The 16,062-nt window shown below is 42.4% G+C and overlaps 1 protein-coding gene across 1 annotated transcript in view; it reads left to right on the top strand.

Moving 5' to 3' along the window:
• Positions 1–16,062, top strand: part of AIRE (autoimmune regulator) — a 121,674-nt gene that overhangs the window by 25,991 nt on the left and 79,621 nt on the right. The window contains exons 5-8 of the mRNA XM_073673033.1: positions 2,990–3,088; positions 12,566–12,663; positions 13,873–13,923; positions 14,877–14,992. Of these exons, the coding sequence (XP_073529134.1) occupies positions 2,990–3,088; positions 12,566–12,663; positions 13,873–13,923; positions 14,877–14,992 (364 nt within the window). The remainder of the gene's footprint in view (positions 1–2,989; positions 3,089–12,565; positions 12,664–13,872; positions 13,924–14,876; positions 14,993–16,062) is intronic.

The raw sequence follows: 16,062 nt of genomic DNA, 5'->3' as shown, positions 1-16,062 counted from the left end.
TAGGACCGCCCGAGTCATGCTGCGTCCACCAGGTGAGGGACTCGGTCAACTCCCAGGCAATTCCGGAGTGTGGTTCAGAGCTCCCTTCCCTTTCCTTTCTCTGGCCGTCCCCACCAGTGACCCACCTTTGTCCAGCTTCCTCGGGCCTTCTGTTGGCGAAACCTCTCTCCGGTTTCCCTGACCCTATACGGTATGCCTTTCTGGTGGATGTAGTGAGGGGTCGCACCAAGATGTGGTAACAACCTCCGGTCTTTGGCTGAGGAATCTGTTGCCTCCACCAATTTGGGTTCCGGTACCCTGTTCTGCCAACCCTTCACCCTGTATCTCCTCTGGGCGTATGGGGTTCCTTCTGTCCTCGTGTCTCTGGGCCTTTCTCTGTGTTCCTTGCTTCCTTTCTCCTCTGTTCCAGTTCCTTTCCTACTTTCCTTTCTGTTCCTTCTTCTCTCTCTCTCTCTCAGGCTCCAGCCTCCTGACAAGGCCTGCCTGCAGAGCAGAGCCCATGCAGGGGCTCTGCTTCCTGTCTTCTCCTCAGACTGTCTCCACTGAACTGAACTGGACTGAACCCTGATCTAAGATGGTGCCCACCTTATATACCTCCCTCTATGTGTGAGCCCAGGTGACTAGCAACCAATGGGCTCCTATCTATGCCCAGAGACCCACCCCTATCTGCTCCTACACCACTGGGTTTTCCTTTCCCCGCCCCACTCCAGCCAGGGAAAGAAGCTGTCGTGCCTGCACTTCTGTGGGAGCACCGTTGAGCTGTCCCTCGGAAATGGGGTGTGTGTGGTGCATGCAGCTAAACGAGTCCTGGTCCACACTCCATCCTTACCCGGGAGTGGAATATCACACCTCTGGTCTGAGGTGCAATACCCCTGTAGCAGCCGAGCCCTCGGGGTGCTACAAATACACTGGGCAGTGGTTAACGAATGAATGAATTGGCAGAGGGGAGATGTAGAGGTAAAATATGGGAAGCGGTAGAATATTCAGTCATAATAAATAATGATAATTACTAATGTAATTAATAAAAAGTAGAGGTTCACCTTGGGTGTCATAGTTTTTAAGGTTGAAAGAAGACACAAGTCCGACAAGTTCAACCTATAGCCGAACACGTTGATCCACAGGACGGTAAAAACCCCATAAGGCAGATGCTAATTACCCCATATTAGAGGAAAAACTCCTTCCTGACTCCACATATCAGTTCATCATTATGTTAGTTTTCTTCCTTCAGTTCAATGTTACACATCTACACTAGGGTTCTCAAACTTAGTAAATGTCTAACTCCAATGTTGCTGCAAAAGACGTAACATGTTTTAGCCCTGGGGATAAAAAAGAACACTTAAAGAAGTTGTCCGCTACTTTTGCATTGATGCCCTATCCGTAGGATAGGTCATCAACGTCTGATCGGCCGTGGACCCCACTGATTAGCTGATATCGGTGCCGGTGGCCGCCAGTCGGAAAGTTCTCACTTGCAGTGCTTGGCTGTCTAGTTGTAGTGGCCGCCGCAGGGTACTACACATCCGCCACCCATTGAATTGAATAGGAGGCGGATGTGCAGTACCCCGCAGTGGCTACTACAACTAGATGGCCAAGCACCGCAAGTGTATACTTCCGGCCGCCGACACCGATAACAGCTGATCAGCGGGGGTGCCAATCAAACATTGATGCCCTATCCCACGGATAGGGCATCAATGGAAAAGTAGTGGACAACTTCTTTAAGGTTCAGAGGTAGAGAGAAATTGGTTCGGCTAGCTCCTTTCAAATTTACTGTAGGATGGGGAAAGAAGTCATATTTTCATATTCTTTCTAAAACCTACTTTCTTCCACATTAAGTTTTAATGGATGAAAGAAGGGCAACCCTATATATTTTTTAGGAGAAACTTCCATATTGAGGTTTCAGTCTGAAAATATAAAATGTACATAATCATTTAAACTAACCTCATGTCTGTAGCATAGAGGAATAGTATAGAATATTAATATTTAAATCCATATGCCCCTGAACTGAAATAATGAACCTTTTTATTTACTGACAGTAAGTAGACATTTTTGAAAATAATGAGGGATAGAAACACAATGGGTATTGGAAATTTGCAGGAGTTTTATTTACTTAAAAAGAACATGTCAATATATTTGTGGCGCCCAAATCGAGGGCAGCATGACAAATTAACAGGCAGTCTCATTGCAAAAATCTATGAACTCTATTCATCATTGCATTTCCACCAGTTATTTCTCATGAATACCTCTCAGTGACTGTAATATGTGCCTTTTTTCAAGTTGTCTTTTGTTGCTTAGTTTGTATTCTGCTTTTTATGGCAATGTGGCTTTTTCAGATATTTTAGGACTGATTTATAAAATGCTACTATTTTGAAAAATTCTCAAAATTTGACAGAACCAATGTTTTTACTTTAAAAAAACAACAAACAAATATAACAGCAAGGCATAGGGAGAGGTGTCTGCTCTGTCATCCCACCTTAGACCTTAAACTACACATTTTGGCCTCGATTCATCATTTGCTTTTTTTTAAATCACTTTTCTTTTTTGTTTTATGGTATTTGTTATTGTTTTTTGTTCCAAATTCCTCATAATGGCGCACGTGGTTTATGAATTTTGAGTAAAGTAAAAAAATGTCTTTCTTTGTGCTTTTATCCTCTTTTTTCTCTACCTCCTAGTGCAAAAAGTCGCACGTTTAGATGAAATATTGTAAACATTTCTTGCATACATAAAATCACTCTGCGGGAACTAGAGTACATTTGCCCAAAAATTTAGTGACTTTTCAAACAGTCGCAAATGATGAAATATCCAGAGAGCTTAAACCCCACCGACAATGGTGAATCAACCAAAAACAAACACATAAAAAACTGACTTTAAAATAGGAGCAAATGAAAAGATGAATATGGCACAAAGAAAATACAGGCGTAAAACACACAAAACTAGACATAAATGGCACAAAAAATTATTACCATAAATTGGTTTTGTTCAATTTTTATGGAAGCACCACAAAAATTACCAACCACTGGAGGTGATGGTGAGAGGAAAATGGAAGTCTTCAGCACAAACAAACCATGGGCATCAGATAGGAAGACTCACACAGGTAGGTAGTCTTTGTATTTCGATTCTTCTGGTTGTTATACGAATAAGAGGGATTAAAGATCCATGAAATCTTAAATCATGAATTGTCTATGTGGTTAGGAAGTAGACATGTACAATATTTCTAATGCCAGCTAATTACTTACTATTGATTCAGCACAGATTCTTTTCTCATGAAGCAGGAGATTCCCTGTATAATATCCATACACCTCAAAAGATCTTAAAAGGAAAAAGTGTTGTTTTGGGTAATTTACTTGAATAATCGTTATTATTTTAGTAAGCTGCAAAGCAGATACTCCCTTCCCCCGCTGCCCTCTTTATGTTTACTGGCTGTATTGGTGACTTCACTACTACAGCGCCCATCAGCACTACAGTCAATCACTCCATAATGTTACATTCTTTATTTGGAAACTAAGCCTTTTGGGACTATGAGGTATGCTTTTGGGATTATTGTTATTACTTTCCTGTCCCGTCTCCAGCGCCAGGCCCTGCTCCCATCTCCTTTTGCGACCTCTCTTTGTTTTTGCCGGTTTTTCAAGTAACTTGGCGAGCTCCTTTTACAGAATCAGCCAAGGCCTCTTAAGGTCAATTAAGACAGGTATGTGCTGTCTGAGTATTCAGTAGCTTTGCATTCAGTTCCACATGTCTTTCAGGAGTTTTGCCTCATCTTTCATTTCTCTCAGCTGACGAATCATTTCTTCTACAAACTCCTGTTCTATCAATAATCTGCATTAAAATCCTGGCTCAGATTTACGGTTAATCATTTGTCTACTATAAGCTGTTCATAAACTCGTATCTGCTAATATTAATGCTATTCGCACTATTACACTACTGCAAAAGTGTGTATTATTTTCTACAAGCAGTTTGTATGTTATCACTATATCCTGCAGTTAACTGTTTGTTTGCTGATTGCACATGTCTCTGCTATAGACCATTAAGGCCCCGTCACACTAAGCGATGCAGCAGCGATCCCGACAACGATATGACCTGTCAGGGATCGTTGCTGCGTCGCTATGTGGTCGCTGGTGAGCTGTCAAACAGGCAGGCTCACCAGCGATCAGGGGAGCAGCGACATCGTGGAAAGAATCATTCCACGATGTCCTGCTCCCGGTTACCAGCCTGCTGCTGAAGCAGGAGCAGGCTCGTAACCATGATAAACATCGGGTTACTAGGGGCATACGCGCACTTAGTAACCCGATGTTTATCATGGATACGACTCTGCTAAGGTGAGCGGTAACCTCCCGCGCACCGTAGCAGAGTGGTATCCATGGTAAACAGCGTGTTACTAAGTGCGCGCGTGCCCCTAGTAACCCGATGTTTACCATGGATACCAGCCTGATCGTTGGTCCCGCTGGTCACACACAGCGATGTGTGCCGGCCAGCAGGAGGCCAACGACCAAAAAATGGTCCAGGACACTTTGCAGCGATCAGCGACCTCACAGCAGGGGCCTGATCGTTGCAAAGTGTCACACATAGCGACATCGCTGGTGAGGTCGCTGTTGCGTCACCAAAACCTTGACTCAGCAGCGATCTCGCTAGCGATATCGCTATGTGAGACGGGGGCTTTAGTCTGCTGATAACATACAACTCTTCCATTAACTATCTGACTGCTGCAACTGCTGGACTGGCTGTATATCTGTAGTGTATGTGTATGTGACACGCCCCCTGGGCCGTGGGGTACCCAGAGCCGGGCCGGTAGACGCTGGGGGTAGTAGTCACAGTGGCAGTGACCCGGTCCGTGACCCAGGGGGTCAATCCAAGGGTAGTATAGGTGTGTACGTTATATATAATGTCCGACTACGCCACCTGTGGAGTGCGGTCAATAGAGACCGCCGCTGCGGAACAGTCCCCTGAAGCTGGTGGTATAGCAGCGAGGGTGGTATAACTCCCCACAGGAAGAGTGTAGCTCCAGGGCAGTGCGTGTGGATGATGGTGGTTATGGTGCAGGTAGTCAGTAATAACACAGAGTCAGATAGTGCAGTCCCAGGGTCTTTACTCACGATTATAGCAGTTCCAGTTACAGGCGCCAGTGCAAGGCCCACGGCGTCCTGTGTTCACGCAGTGAGGGGTTCAGCCGACCCTCAGGTAACTCCGGAGCATTTAGCAGGACCCCCTTCTGTGTGTCCTCTCTCTGGCCTTCTTCCTGCACCTCACACCTAGTGACACTTCTATCCGGTATCCTCGGGCCTTGGCGGGCGACGTGTGTTCCGTCCCCTGGGTCCTATGTGGCTACCTTCTTAGTGGACTGGTGTGGACTTATGGCCTGCGGTACTTAATGTGCTGCAGCCTCCGGTTTTCCATTTGAAACTTGTAGTTCTTGCTAGTTGAGGAACCGGTTCCCTCTATCTGGCCTGACCCCTCTACCTCCTGGTAGCAGTGGGCATACGGGTGGCTTGCTGCACGGCCTGTACCCCTAGGGTCCCTTCTCTTCTCGTTCCTGGAGCCTTTCCTGCTCCCTCTCCTCCTCAGGCTCAGGCCTTCTGACTAGGCCCGCCTGTGGAGCAGAGCTCATACAGAGCCCCTGCTCCCTGTCTTCACCTCAGTCTGTCTGACTGGAACTGAACCCTGATCTAAGATGGTTCCTCCCTCTTATACCTCCTTCTACACGTGCTCCCAGGATCTACGTCCTCCACCCCATCCACTACATAGTTCCCCCTCTCTAGGTGGTTCCCCCCACTCCAGCCAGGGACCACGGACTGTGCTCTCCTATAGGAGCAATCTCGCCCTGTCCCCCGGAAATGTGGTGTAATGAATGCAGGTGTTAGGGTCCTGAGCCATACTCCTTCTTTACCTGAGAGTAAGGTACCACACCTCTGGATGAGATGCAATAACTCTGTGGCGACCGAACCCTCAGGGGCGCCACATATGTCCTGACTGCTGGCTCTCGACTACTGGTGTTCCCTACTTCTCTTGTCTGCCTTCCCATCTTGCATGCCCTGCCTGTCCTTGTCCTCGCTGATCCATTTGCCGTCCAGGAAGTCCCGCCCTCTCCGTCATCACATTTGGTCTGTGTTGCTGACCAAAACAAAATAAACAAAAAAAATAGCCAGTGGATCAGCGGTAATACAATAATAGCACAAACTAACCACTTTTCACCTGGTGATAGGTCCTCTTAAGCAGTGATCTGAACTATACCAGAACTAACACTTCTGTAGAAGCAAGGATAGCAAGGTAAATACTTTATTTTTCCCCAGCCACGTCAGTATATATTACATAGCCCCACATTGGGAACTTCTTCCTAAGAGGCACACAAGAAACAGATAAGAGAGGTATGTGACCAGTATAAAGGTTATTATACAGTAGCTTGATGGAAGCTACAGTTGTGCTCAAAAGTTTACATATCCCGGCAGAATTTTTGCTTTCTTGGCTTTGTTTCACAGAATATGAATGATAACAAAAAAGCTTTTTCTCCACTCATAGTTATTGGTTGAGTGAAGCCATTTATTGTCAAACTACTGTGTTTTCTCTTTTTAAATCTTAATAACAACCAAAAACATCCAAATGACCCTGATCACAATTTCACATACCCCAGTTCTTAAAACTGTGTATTGCCCCCTCTAACATCAATGACAGCTTGAAGTCTTTTGTGGTAGTTGTGGATGAGGTTCTTTATTTTCTCAGATGGTAAAGCTGCCCATTTTTCTTGGCAAAAAGCCTCCAGTTCCTGTAAATTCCTGGGCTGTCTAGTTTGAACTGCGCGCTTGAGATCTCCCCAGAGTGGCTCAATGATATTGAGGTCAGGAGACTGAGATGGCCACTCCAGAACCTTCACTTTGTTCTGCTGTAGCCAATGACAGGTCAACTTGGCGTTGTGTTTTGGATCATTGTCATGTTTGAACGGCCAAGTAAGTCCCATGCGCAGCTTCCGGGCTGATGAGTGCAAATTTGCCTCCAGTATTTGCTGACAACGTGCTGCATTAATCTTTCCCTCAACTTTTACCAAGTTTCCTGTGCCTTTGTAGATCACACATCCCCAAAACATCAGCAATCCACCTCCGTGCTTTACTGTAGGAATGGTGTTCCTTTCATCATAGGCCTTGTTGACCTCTCTCCAAATGTAACATTTATGGTTGTGGCCAAAAAGTTCAATTTTTGGTCTCATCACTCCAAATTACCTTGTTCCAGAAGTTTTGAGGCTTGTCTATGTGCTGTTTGGCGTATTGTAGGCGAGATACTTTGTGGCATTTGCGCAGTAATGGTTTTCTTATGGCGACTCGACCATACAGCCCATTTTTCTTCAAGTGCCTCCTTATTGTGCATCTTGAAACAGCCACTCCGCTAGTTTTCAGAGAGTCTTGAATTTCAGCTCATGTTATTTGTGGGTTTTTCTTTGCATCCCGAACAATTTTCCTGGCAGTTGTGGCCGAAATTTTTGTTGGTCTACCTGACCGTGGTTTGGGTTTTACAGAGCCCCTGATTTTCCATTTGTTAATCACAGTTTGAACGCTGCTGGCTGGCATTATCAATTCCTTGGATATCTTTTTGTATCCTTTTCCTGTGTTATACAGTTCACCTACCTTTTCCAGTAGATCCGTTGACAATTCTTTTGCTTTCCCCATGACTCACAATCCAGAAATGTCAGTGGCTGGATGAAAGATGCAAGAGTCTGTCTGGATCCCAGAAACTCACTCAGCTTTTATGCACACACACTGATTACAAGCAAACAGGTCACAGGTGAGGATGTTACCTTTACTTGCCATTCAAACCCATTTGTGTCAAATTCTGAGCATGTTATCAGGCCAAAATCACCAGGGTATGTGAACTTTTGATCAGGGTCATTTGGAAGTTTTTGGTTGTCATTAAGATTTAAAAAGAGAAAACACAGTAGTTTGCCAATAAATGGCTTCATCCAACCAATAACCATGAGTGGAGAAAAAGTTTTTTTGTTATCATACATATTCTCTGAAACAAGGCCAAGAAAGAAAAAATTCTGCCGGGGTATGTAAAATTTTGAGCACAACTGTATATATATTCCTATCCATGTAACCCTTTCTAGTGGAGGATGTTTGCAGACAGTACTGTGCTTTGTAAAGTCGAGCAAGATATTTTGAACTCTGTATCAGTTCTGACTCCAATTAAAAAAAATACTGACCCATATATAATAAAATTCTAGATACATTTTCTTGCCCTAAACTACCTCCATTAAAGGGATTGGCCACTTTATGTTTATTATACTAAATGTGTTGTGGACATGATTTTATGGCAAATACTAATACATAGGTATTACAGGTTCTCCTCCTTCACTTGTTTGTGCACCCTTCCTCACAGATTTCACAGTGCTCAGGTCGGGTCACATGCATTTCCATGATCACCTATTTTGTGGAAAGGAGATTTGTCAAGTGTGAGAAAGTTCGTATTAAGCTTTGCAATGCTGCTCTAGTCTCTGTTATTTTGGCAATATCAAGTAATTGCTGCTGCCATTCACTGAGCTCAGCGGCACAGCTGATGTAGACAGCATGAGCCGATGTGCTTAGTGAGTGGCTGCAGCAGTGATGTGCATGTAGTTGTAATGTTACTGCTGCAGCCAAAACACAAAGAGCCAGCGCTGAAGCGGTGAAGGCTGAGTACCACCCGGTTTTGTTATTTTACATAACTACAAGTGTTTGGGATCCACTTTGCTGAAAAATGAGCCCCCTCTTCCCCGTTGCTTCAGGCTCCAGAACCATCTCTCTGATGCTCACCAATGCTTTCTGATAACTTCTCTGGAGCTTATCACATGCTGTCTACATAAACCCTGCAGCTAGTCTCTGGGCTCAGTGGTGTACGGCACAAGACCACTGAGACCAGTGATTGAAGTAAACAGAGACCAGAGCGAAGCACCAGAGTGGTAGCGCTAGAGTGGTAGCGCTAGAGGGCCTAGGATTAAATGGGTTATGATTTATTTATTAAATTTTAAACCATTGATTGAATTAAAAAAAATGATATTGGCAAGATTATCACAAATATCGCAGCCCGGGAAGGTCACACAAAACCACCCGCTGTGATCTTTCTGTCGAATAGCTCTCTGCAGCCCCCTATCGTCCGGACAATTACACGATTGGCCGATGATCAACGGAGGAGGCCGCAGGCTGTTCGCACTAATAGGCCCGTTATCGGAAAACTAACAGTGAGCGTATGGTAAATACACCTCCAGATTCCAATGCATGGAATATATATATATACCCCTCCAGATTCCAATGCATGGAATATATATATATACCCCAGTACAATCAACGCTAACTCCATGATAACCCCAGACTACTTGCTGTCGTTTTTTCAGGCTGTCTGGAGGCCTGGTAGGTAACGTATGACTTTGAGGCGCGGTTACAGAACAAAGGGAACAGAACTATTAAATTTTATATTTCATCCAAAAGGGGACAGTGTTTATAAAAAATATACAATAGATTTTACAAAGGGGAAAAAACAATACAGCATATACAGTTACAGAAAATAAAAGGGATACAACCAAAGAAACTTACTATGACACTCACAGAGACGAGTCAAGTAGTGGACAGAAGCAATTCGGTTGAAAGCGTCTGGTTAACGGGATCAAGCAGCGTCTGGTTAACGGGATCAAGCTTACACTGACATGTATCTTTCTCAGCATTGAACACAGATCAGAATTTGCCTTGATCTTTTATCAGCCCCTGAGTTCCACCCACACACTCTCCCCGTGATGACCTGAAGTGGGCTGGGTTGTGGGATGTCCTCAGCCCTTTAGGATTTTATGAAATCCCCAACTTGTGCAAAAATATTTAGATTTGAGAGTCCTCAGTGGTTGATACCATCTTTTCAGTTAGCCATTAAAAAGTAACAAGTTGCAAGCTTTCGAGACTACTCAGGCCTCTTCATCAGGCATAGTATAACATGAAATCTGAAGAGTCACATATTTATACACAATAGGACACAAAAATAATGCAATAGATGAGACAGGTGATGTAAAGCGGAGCTATTACTATACGAGAGAGATAAACAGTTCTGGCTGTAAATATTTTACAACTTACAAAAACTTACAAAATTCATCCTCACCCACAATTACTTTGAATTTGATAACAACATATATCTACAGGAGACTGGTACAGAGATGGGAAGAATAATGGCTCCACAGTACGCAGATCTTTTCATGGCCAAGCTTGAAAGTAACTTTTTGTCCTCAAGTCTCATCAGGCCTCTGGCCTACTATCGTTACATTGATGATATTTTAATCATCTGGACAGAGTCCAAGCAACAGCTGAAGACATTCCATGAACACTTTAATAAAAAAAAAAAAATTTCATCTCACCATCAACCTAACAGTCAACTACTCCTGTACTGAAATTAACTTTTTGGGCACCATTGTCAAGCTACAGAACAATGAAATAGAGACATCCTTGTACCGGAAGCCAATCGACTGTCCAACATACCTTAAATGGGACAGTTTCCATCCAAAACACATAAAAAACTCTACTGTCTACAGCCAAACCATCAGAAACAATCAGATATGTTCCAACCCTATGGATAGAGAAAAATACCTTGGTGGCCTCAGAAAGACCTTTTTGAATCAGGGCTACCATCCAAGAACAATTGAGAACCAGATTACAAGAGCCACCATAATATCAAGGAATCATCTCCTACATTACAAAACTAAACAAGAAAGCAAGCAGGTGCCTCTAGTAGTCACCTACAATCCAAATCTGGAGGCGCTAAGGAGAGCTGCACGGAAACTACAACACTTTCTACAAAAAGATGCCCAATTACAATCCATATTTCCAGACCCCCCACTTCTGTGTTTCAGTTCGCCCAAAATTTAAGAAGCATCATTGTCAGAAGCTCCCTGTCATCTCCACCAGCTACAGGAACCTTTCCCTGCAACCAGAAAAAATGTAAAACCTGTCCGTTTATAATGACCACAGACAAGATAAAGATTTCCAATTCACATCAGGACTACAAGATCCCTGGTACTTTCAGCTGTATCACATCTAATGTAGTGTACTTAATTATATGTACCAAATGTCCACCTGGGGGCTGTATGTAGGGGAGACAGGGCAAAAACGTAGGACAAGGATGAATCATCATCGCCACACAATGAAAGAAAAAAAGAATAGATCTACCTGTGGCCAAGCATTTTTGTTTCCCTGATCACAGCATCACAGACATGAAATTATTGGTATTAAAAGGTAATTTCAAATCTCAGAGAGACAGAAAAGTTTGGGAATATAAATTCATAGTGACCTTTGACACCTTCAGAGCAGGAATGAATGTGTCGCATGGATTTATGTCATTCTACATCAACTAAGGAATGTGGTCCTCAGAACTGCGGGCTCATCACAACCCTGGACCAGACCTCAGTCACAGGACAATAAAACTTTCACACTCCTTATCTATGAACTGCTAAAATATTTACAGCCAGAACTGTTTATCTCTCTCTCATAGTAATAGCTCTGCTTTGCGTCACCTGTCTCATCTATTGCATTATTTCTGTGTCCTATTGTGTATAAATATGTGATGCTTCAGATTTTGTGTTATACTATGCCTGATGAAGAGGCCTGAGTAGTCTCGAAAGCTTGCAACTTGTTACCATCTTATCAGTTAGCCATTAAAAAGAATCAACTACTGAGGACTCCCAAATCGAAATTTTTTTCTATCTACTGGCTAACATGGTACAAAAATATATATTTTCCCTGTATCAACTTATGCAATAACTTCACTCCTGATGGTCACAGAAGTTCGAGATTGCTGCCATATTTTTCATCGGGATTTTACCTTTCCATAGATAGTAAACATGACATAGCTGTTGTCAGTTATCTGGTTACTGTGGATTTGTGGCTCATAGGCAGGGGCTACAGTTATGAAAAATTATGTGTCTTCTTCCACTATTAGCCCCGGTGCTGAAAATGTATGTTTCATCAATATCGGATTTATACAAATTTTAATATTCAATATTTCCTTTCGGAGACATTAAGTTTGAGCTGGTTTAGTGTAACATTTACTCTGCAGGAAACCACAGTGTTACTTTAATCCAACCTGCATCTCCTGTGGACAGAAGGGCTTCCACTGCCCTGTTTATGTATAACACAGGTACCCTTTTGTTGTCCAACTCTTTGACAAAAGTTCTCCTGTCTATTTTAAACCTCTTTGTCTACTCACCAAAAGACATCCTCCTTGGCACTTGGCTTCAAAAGGACGTCCTGCATTTTAATTCCCTACTTCTCTATGCCCATTGTAAGCCTTTTTTTTTCTAAGAGTGTCAGCTAGATTACCAGCTCTTGTCTTACTGGAAATCTGTGTGATAAGAAAAAAGAGGGAGGGGGGCTGAGTGACTTCAGAGATTTTTAATATTTTGTATGACAATATCCTGGGCAATCTTGCTAAGAACATTTAGGAATTGAATACTGCATATGGCTTGTCTTGTATTATTTCAGAATACATTGATCTAGTAATAAAGCCATATGCTGTAAAACGTGTCAGGGTGTTGGTTTTTGCATGTTTTTTAGCACATTGCTATAAAAAAATAATTTCACAGAAAAGTCCAAACAGAAGGAAACAGAACCGGAAAGCACAGAGCGGAGCCAAAATAAACCTCTAAAACTGACTCTTCGTCCAAAGCTATCCATTAATCATGTGAGTACATTCAGCCGACATATTTAACCATTTAAGTCAATTAAAAAGATCTAAATACATTTCTTATTTGATTTACTAGTTTTGTAAATGTATCCGTTCCAGGGGCAGCCATGAGATTTCTGTAACATAAGTGGTATTTAATATTGCAAATTATTAAAATATGCGCCCTTGAAAAGTATATACGTCTTTGTGACCATTTCTTTTATTCCTTCAATGGATGTAAAATAAAGCAATAGACAACACTGCAAATAGTCTTGATTAGCAGTATCTTACCATTTCATGTACACAGTTTCTATGCAGGTCTATAAATCTCCAGGGTGGCAGAGAAGAAATCTCTTTGTAATTCTTGCAGTTACAGTCTCTTTCATTTATGCCCTGGTACTAGATCCTGTACTTTTGTAGGTCGCAAGAAGTAGGAGCCAGAAACCAATATATTTCTGGATATAGATCTGGATATAGACTACTTAGTATTACTTTTACGCAGTCTTGTTTTACTTACAATTCGGGAATTTTATGGCTTGTACCTAGGGTCTAAGGGGTAAAGTTTCTCCTTGTAGAGAGTTAGAAACCAATCCTGGCATGTCAGAGTGAGGAGACTTATATGCCATGCATGCTCCTCTGGGAAATTAAATATGCAAATTGTCTCTTCAGCGAGGAAGAGGGCTAAAACTCTAGCACCACCTATTGGAAACAGCGGTCCTAAAAGTCAGTATTGACTCTATAACGAGCCTTGCAATATGACTTAGGATAAAAGCCAAACCAGAATCTCAATTTGCAAACCCAATGTTTCATGGTGTTGCCCCTCATCAGTGCAAAGTGTGAGATGTGATTTGGCTATGCGAAAGGCTTTGGACTGGGGTCGGTCTAAAGGGCAACGTGTGTCTCTCTCCTTATGGAGAGTGACAAGGCAAGTCTGGCATTTTAAAGTAAGGAGACTTATAAGCCATGCATGCTCCTCTGGGAAATTAAGTATGCAAATTGTCTTCAGAGAGGAAGACGACTAGAACTCTAGCACCACCTACTTGAAGCAGCGATCCTAAAAGTCTTGTCCCTAAAAAGTACTTAATAAATCAAGCCCTCTATGTTCTTTGTCAAAAAAGACCTGGATCCCATCAATGCATATAAGGAATATTCAGATAGCTTAATATACATATGTCTTATAGAAGAACAGTGAGAACTAAACAAGCATTCTTTTTGCCATTTTTTCAGACTGGCATTGTTACTCATACCCTCCCTGCTTCAGAGATGTCACATCATCAGGTCTGTGTAACAACATAGCTTTTATCTTGCCTGAGCAAATTCCTTCTGAAATCTCCCTTATGTTTTATCGATGCAGTGCTTTATATTGCTGAAATTTAACCCCTACCTGCAGAGGTCAATTTTTGTTTTTGCGCTTTCATTTTTACCTCCCCTTCTTTTAAGAGCCAAAACATTTTTATTTTTCCATCGACAAAGCCATAGGAAGGTTTACTGATGTTTTTATTGAAACCATTATGGTGTAAATATGATGTTCGCTTCTGATTGCATTTTTTTGCTGTGCAGCGGCAACCGAAAAACTATAATTCTGCAGTTTCAATTTTTTCTCTTTATGGTGTTTAACCATCGGGGTAATTAATTTTATATTTGGGTAGATTGGAGTTTTACATACCCAGTAAAACCAGATTTGTTTATTTTTTCATTTTTTGTTTCTTTTTTTTTTAATGGGGGAGAAGTGATCCAAGATTTTATATTTTTTATACCTTTTTTTATTCTTAAAACATTTGTGTTTTTTTTACTGTATTTTCTTTCTCCTTAGTGGACTTGAACTTACGATCATCTGATTGTTTGTACTATATATTGCAATACTCAAATATTGCAATCTATAGTAAAAATCACAGTCTACCATGAACGCCATTCACTGGCTGATCTTCATAAGAGCACCATAATGGCAAGCACAGGAGGCTCAATCAGACCCCTGGTTATCATAGCATCCCATTGGTGCCATGCCAGGCTGGTAGGTGCCTGAAACAGCGCTCCCTTTCCCTAGTTTGTGTACGTTAAATGTCGCTGTCAGAGATTGACTGTATAATTTTAGGAGTTAACAGCAGCAGGTGTAGCTCATCAGATGTTTGTACTATCCTGCCCAAATCAGCAGGTTCAGGCTACTTTCATCTAATGTGTATGGGGTCTTACAGAAGGGCCGGAAGTGACCCCTTATGTCCTGTCTTTTCCAGAGCAATGATGATGAGTGTTCCATGTGTCGAGATGGTGGAGAGTTATTGTGCTGTGATGGATGTCCCAGGTCTTTTCACTTATCGTGCCTTGTGCCTCCCCTCACTTATATCCCCAGGTGCATTACTTATCAGCATATTATGCATTTCTGCATCAATTCTGTAATTTTCCCCTGCATTCTGTAATGTTCTGTGAAATTAAAATTACTTCAATACCTTATTAATCTAATATTATAGACAGACCTGATGAATTTGCAGAGGGATCCACAACAGTCAGAGACACAAGATGAAGACCCCTAATCTACAGACTGAAAACCTGCCCTGATCATGTCCATCTGAAAGATACATGGCTTGTTACTACAGGGTTATATAACAAGTCTTGTATCTGTATCAGCGGCACAAGAATACGATTTTCAGCCTCTAGATATAGATATATGCTTAGGGAAGGAAACAGAGATCTTGAAATTGGTGTAAAACTGAAACAACGAATATTAGAAAGTTGCAGATCTCCAAATAAATTTGCCTACGCCCTTCCTGACGTGTGAAGTACAGTGTGGTAAGCAAATGTGTACTTCACATGTCACTTGGGGGAGTACAGAGCCTGTGCCATACACAGCAGGTGTGGGCTGTGTTATGCAGCCGGCACCTGTCTATAATCTGCCACTTAAATGGAGTTGTTGTCAATCACTGACAGTGAAATTTATGTGACTAAATCTAGAAGTGGGAAACAGAGCGCACAATAGGGTGATACCCTATAAGAGATAAGAGAGGATGACGGCCGTTTTGCGTCCTACTGACGCTTCTATAGGACCCGTACAAGCGTCTGTCGGATGCGAAACGGCCGTCGTCTTCTCTCCCTCCCCTGCATCCACTCCCTTTTCTTACCTGCCTGACGCATGTTTTCCTACATTGTCCACATATGATGGAATAAAGGATTTTTAAGCCAAGAAGATCTGGTGAGTGCTGCTTTTCATTTTTGTTTATATGGATATTTCTGAAGAATTGATTTACTCCAGCATTGCAGTCCACCGATGTATTCATCCAACTGCATCCGGTGAAATTTAAGTGCCATAATCGCATTAATGAATGTTACAGTGCCAGTGACCCTCCCAACTGTGGGGTCCCGATGGGTTGTGACAAAAGTCGGAGGCCTACTGAAGACATTATCTCTGCTATCTTTGTATTCCCA

Source organism: Phyllobates terribilis, unplaced genomic scaffold (genome assembly GCF_046119375.1).
Source record: "Phyllobates terribilis strain yellow unplaced genomic scaffold, ASM4611937v1 Scaffold_3__8_contigs__length_932513732, whole genome shotgun sequence".
In the NCBI taxonomy this organism is placed as follows: Eukaryota; Metazoa; Chordata; class Amphibia; order Anura; family Dendrobatidae; genus Phyllobates; species Phyllobates terribilis.
Note: the sequence above shows the minus strand (reverse complement) of the source record. Positions and strands in the feature narration are given on the sequence as shown.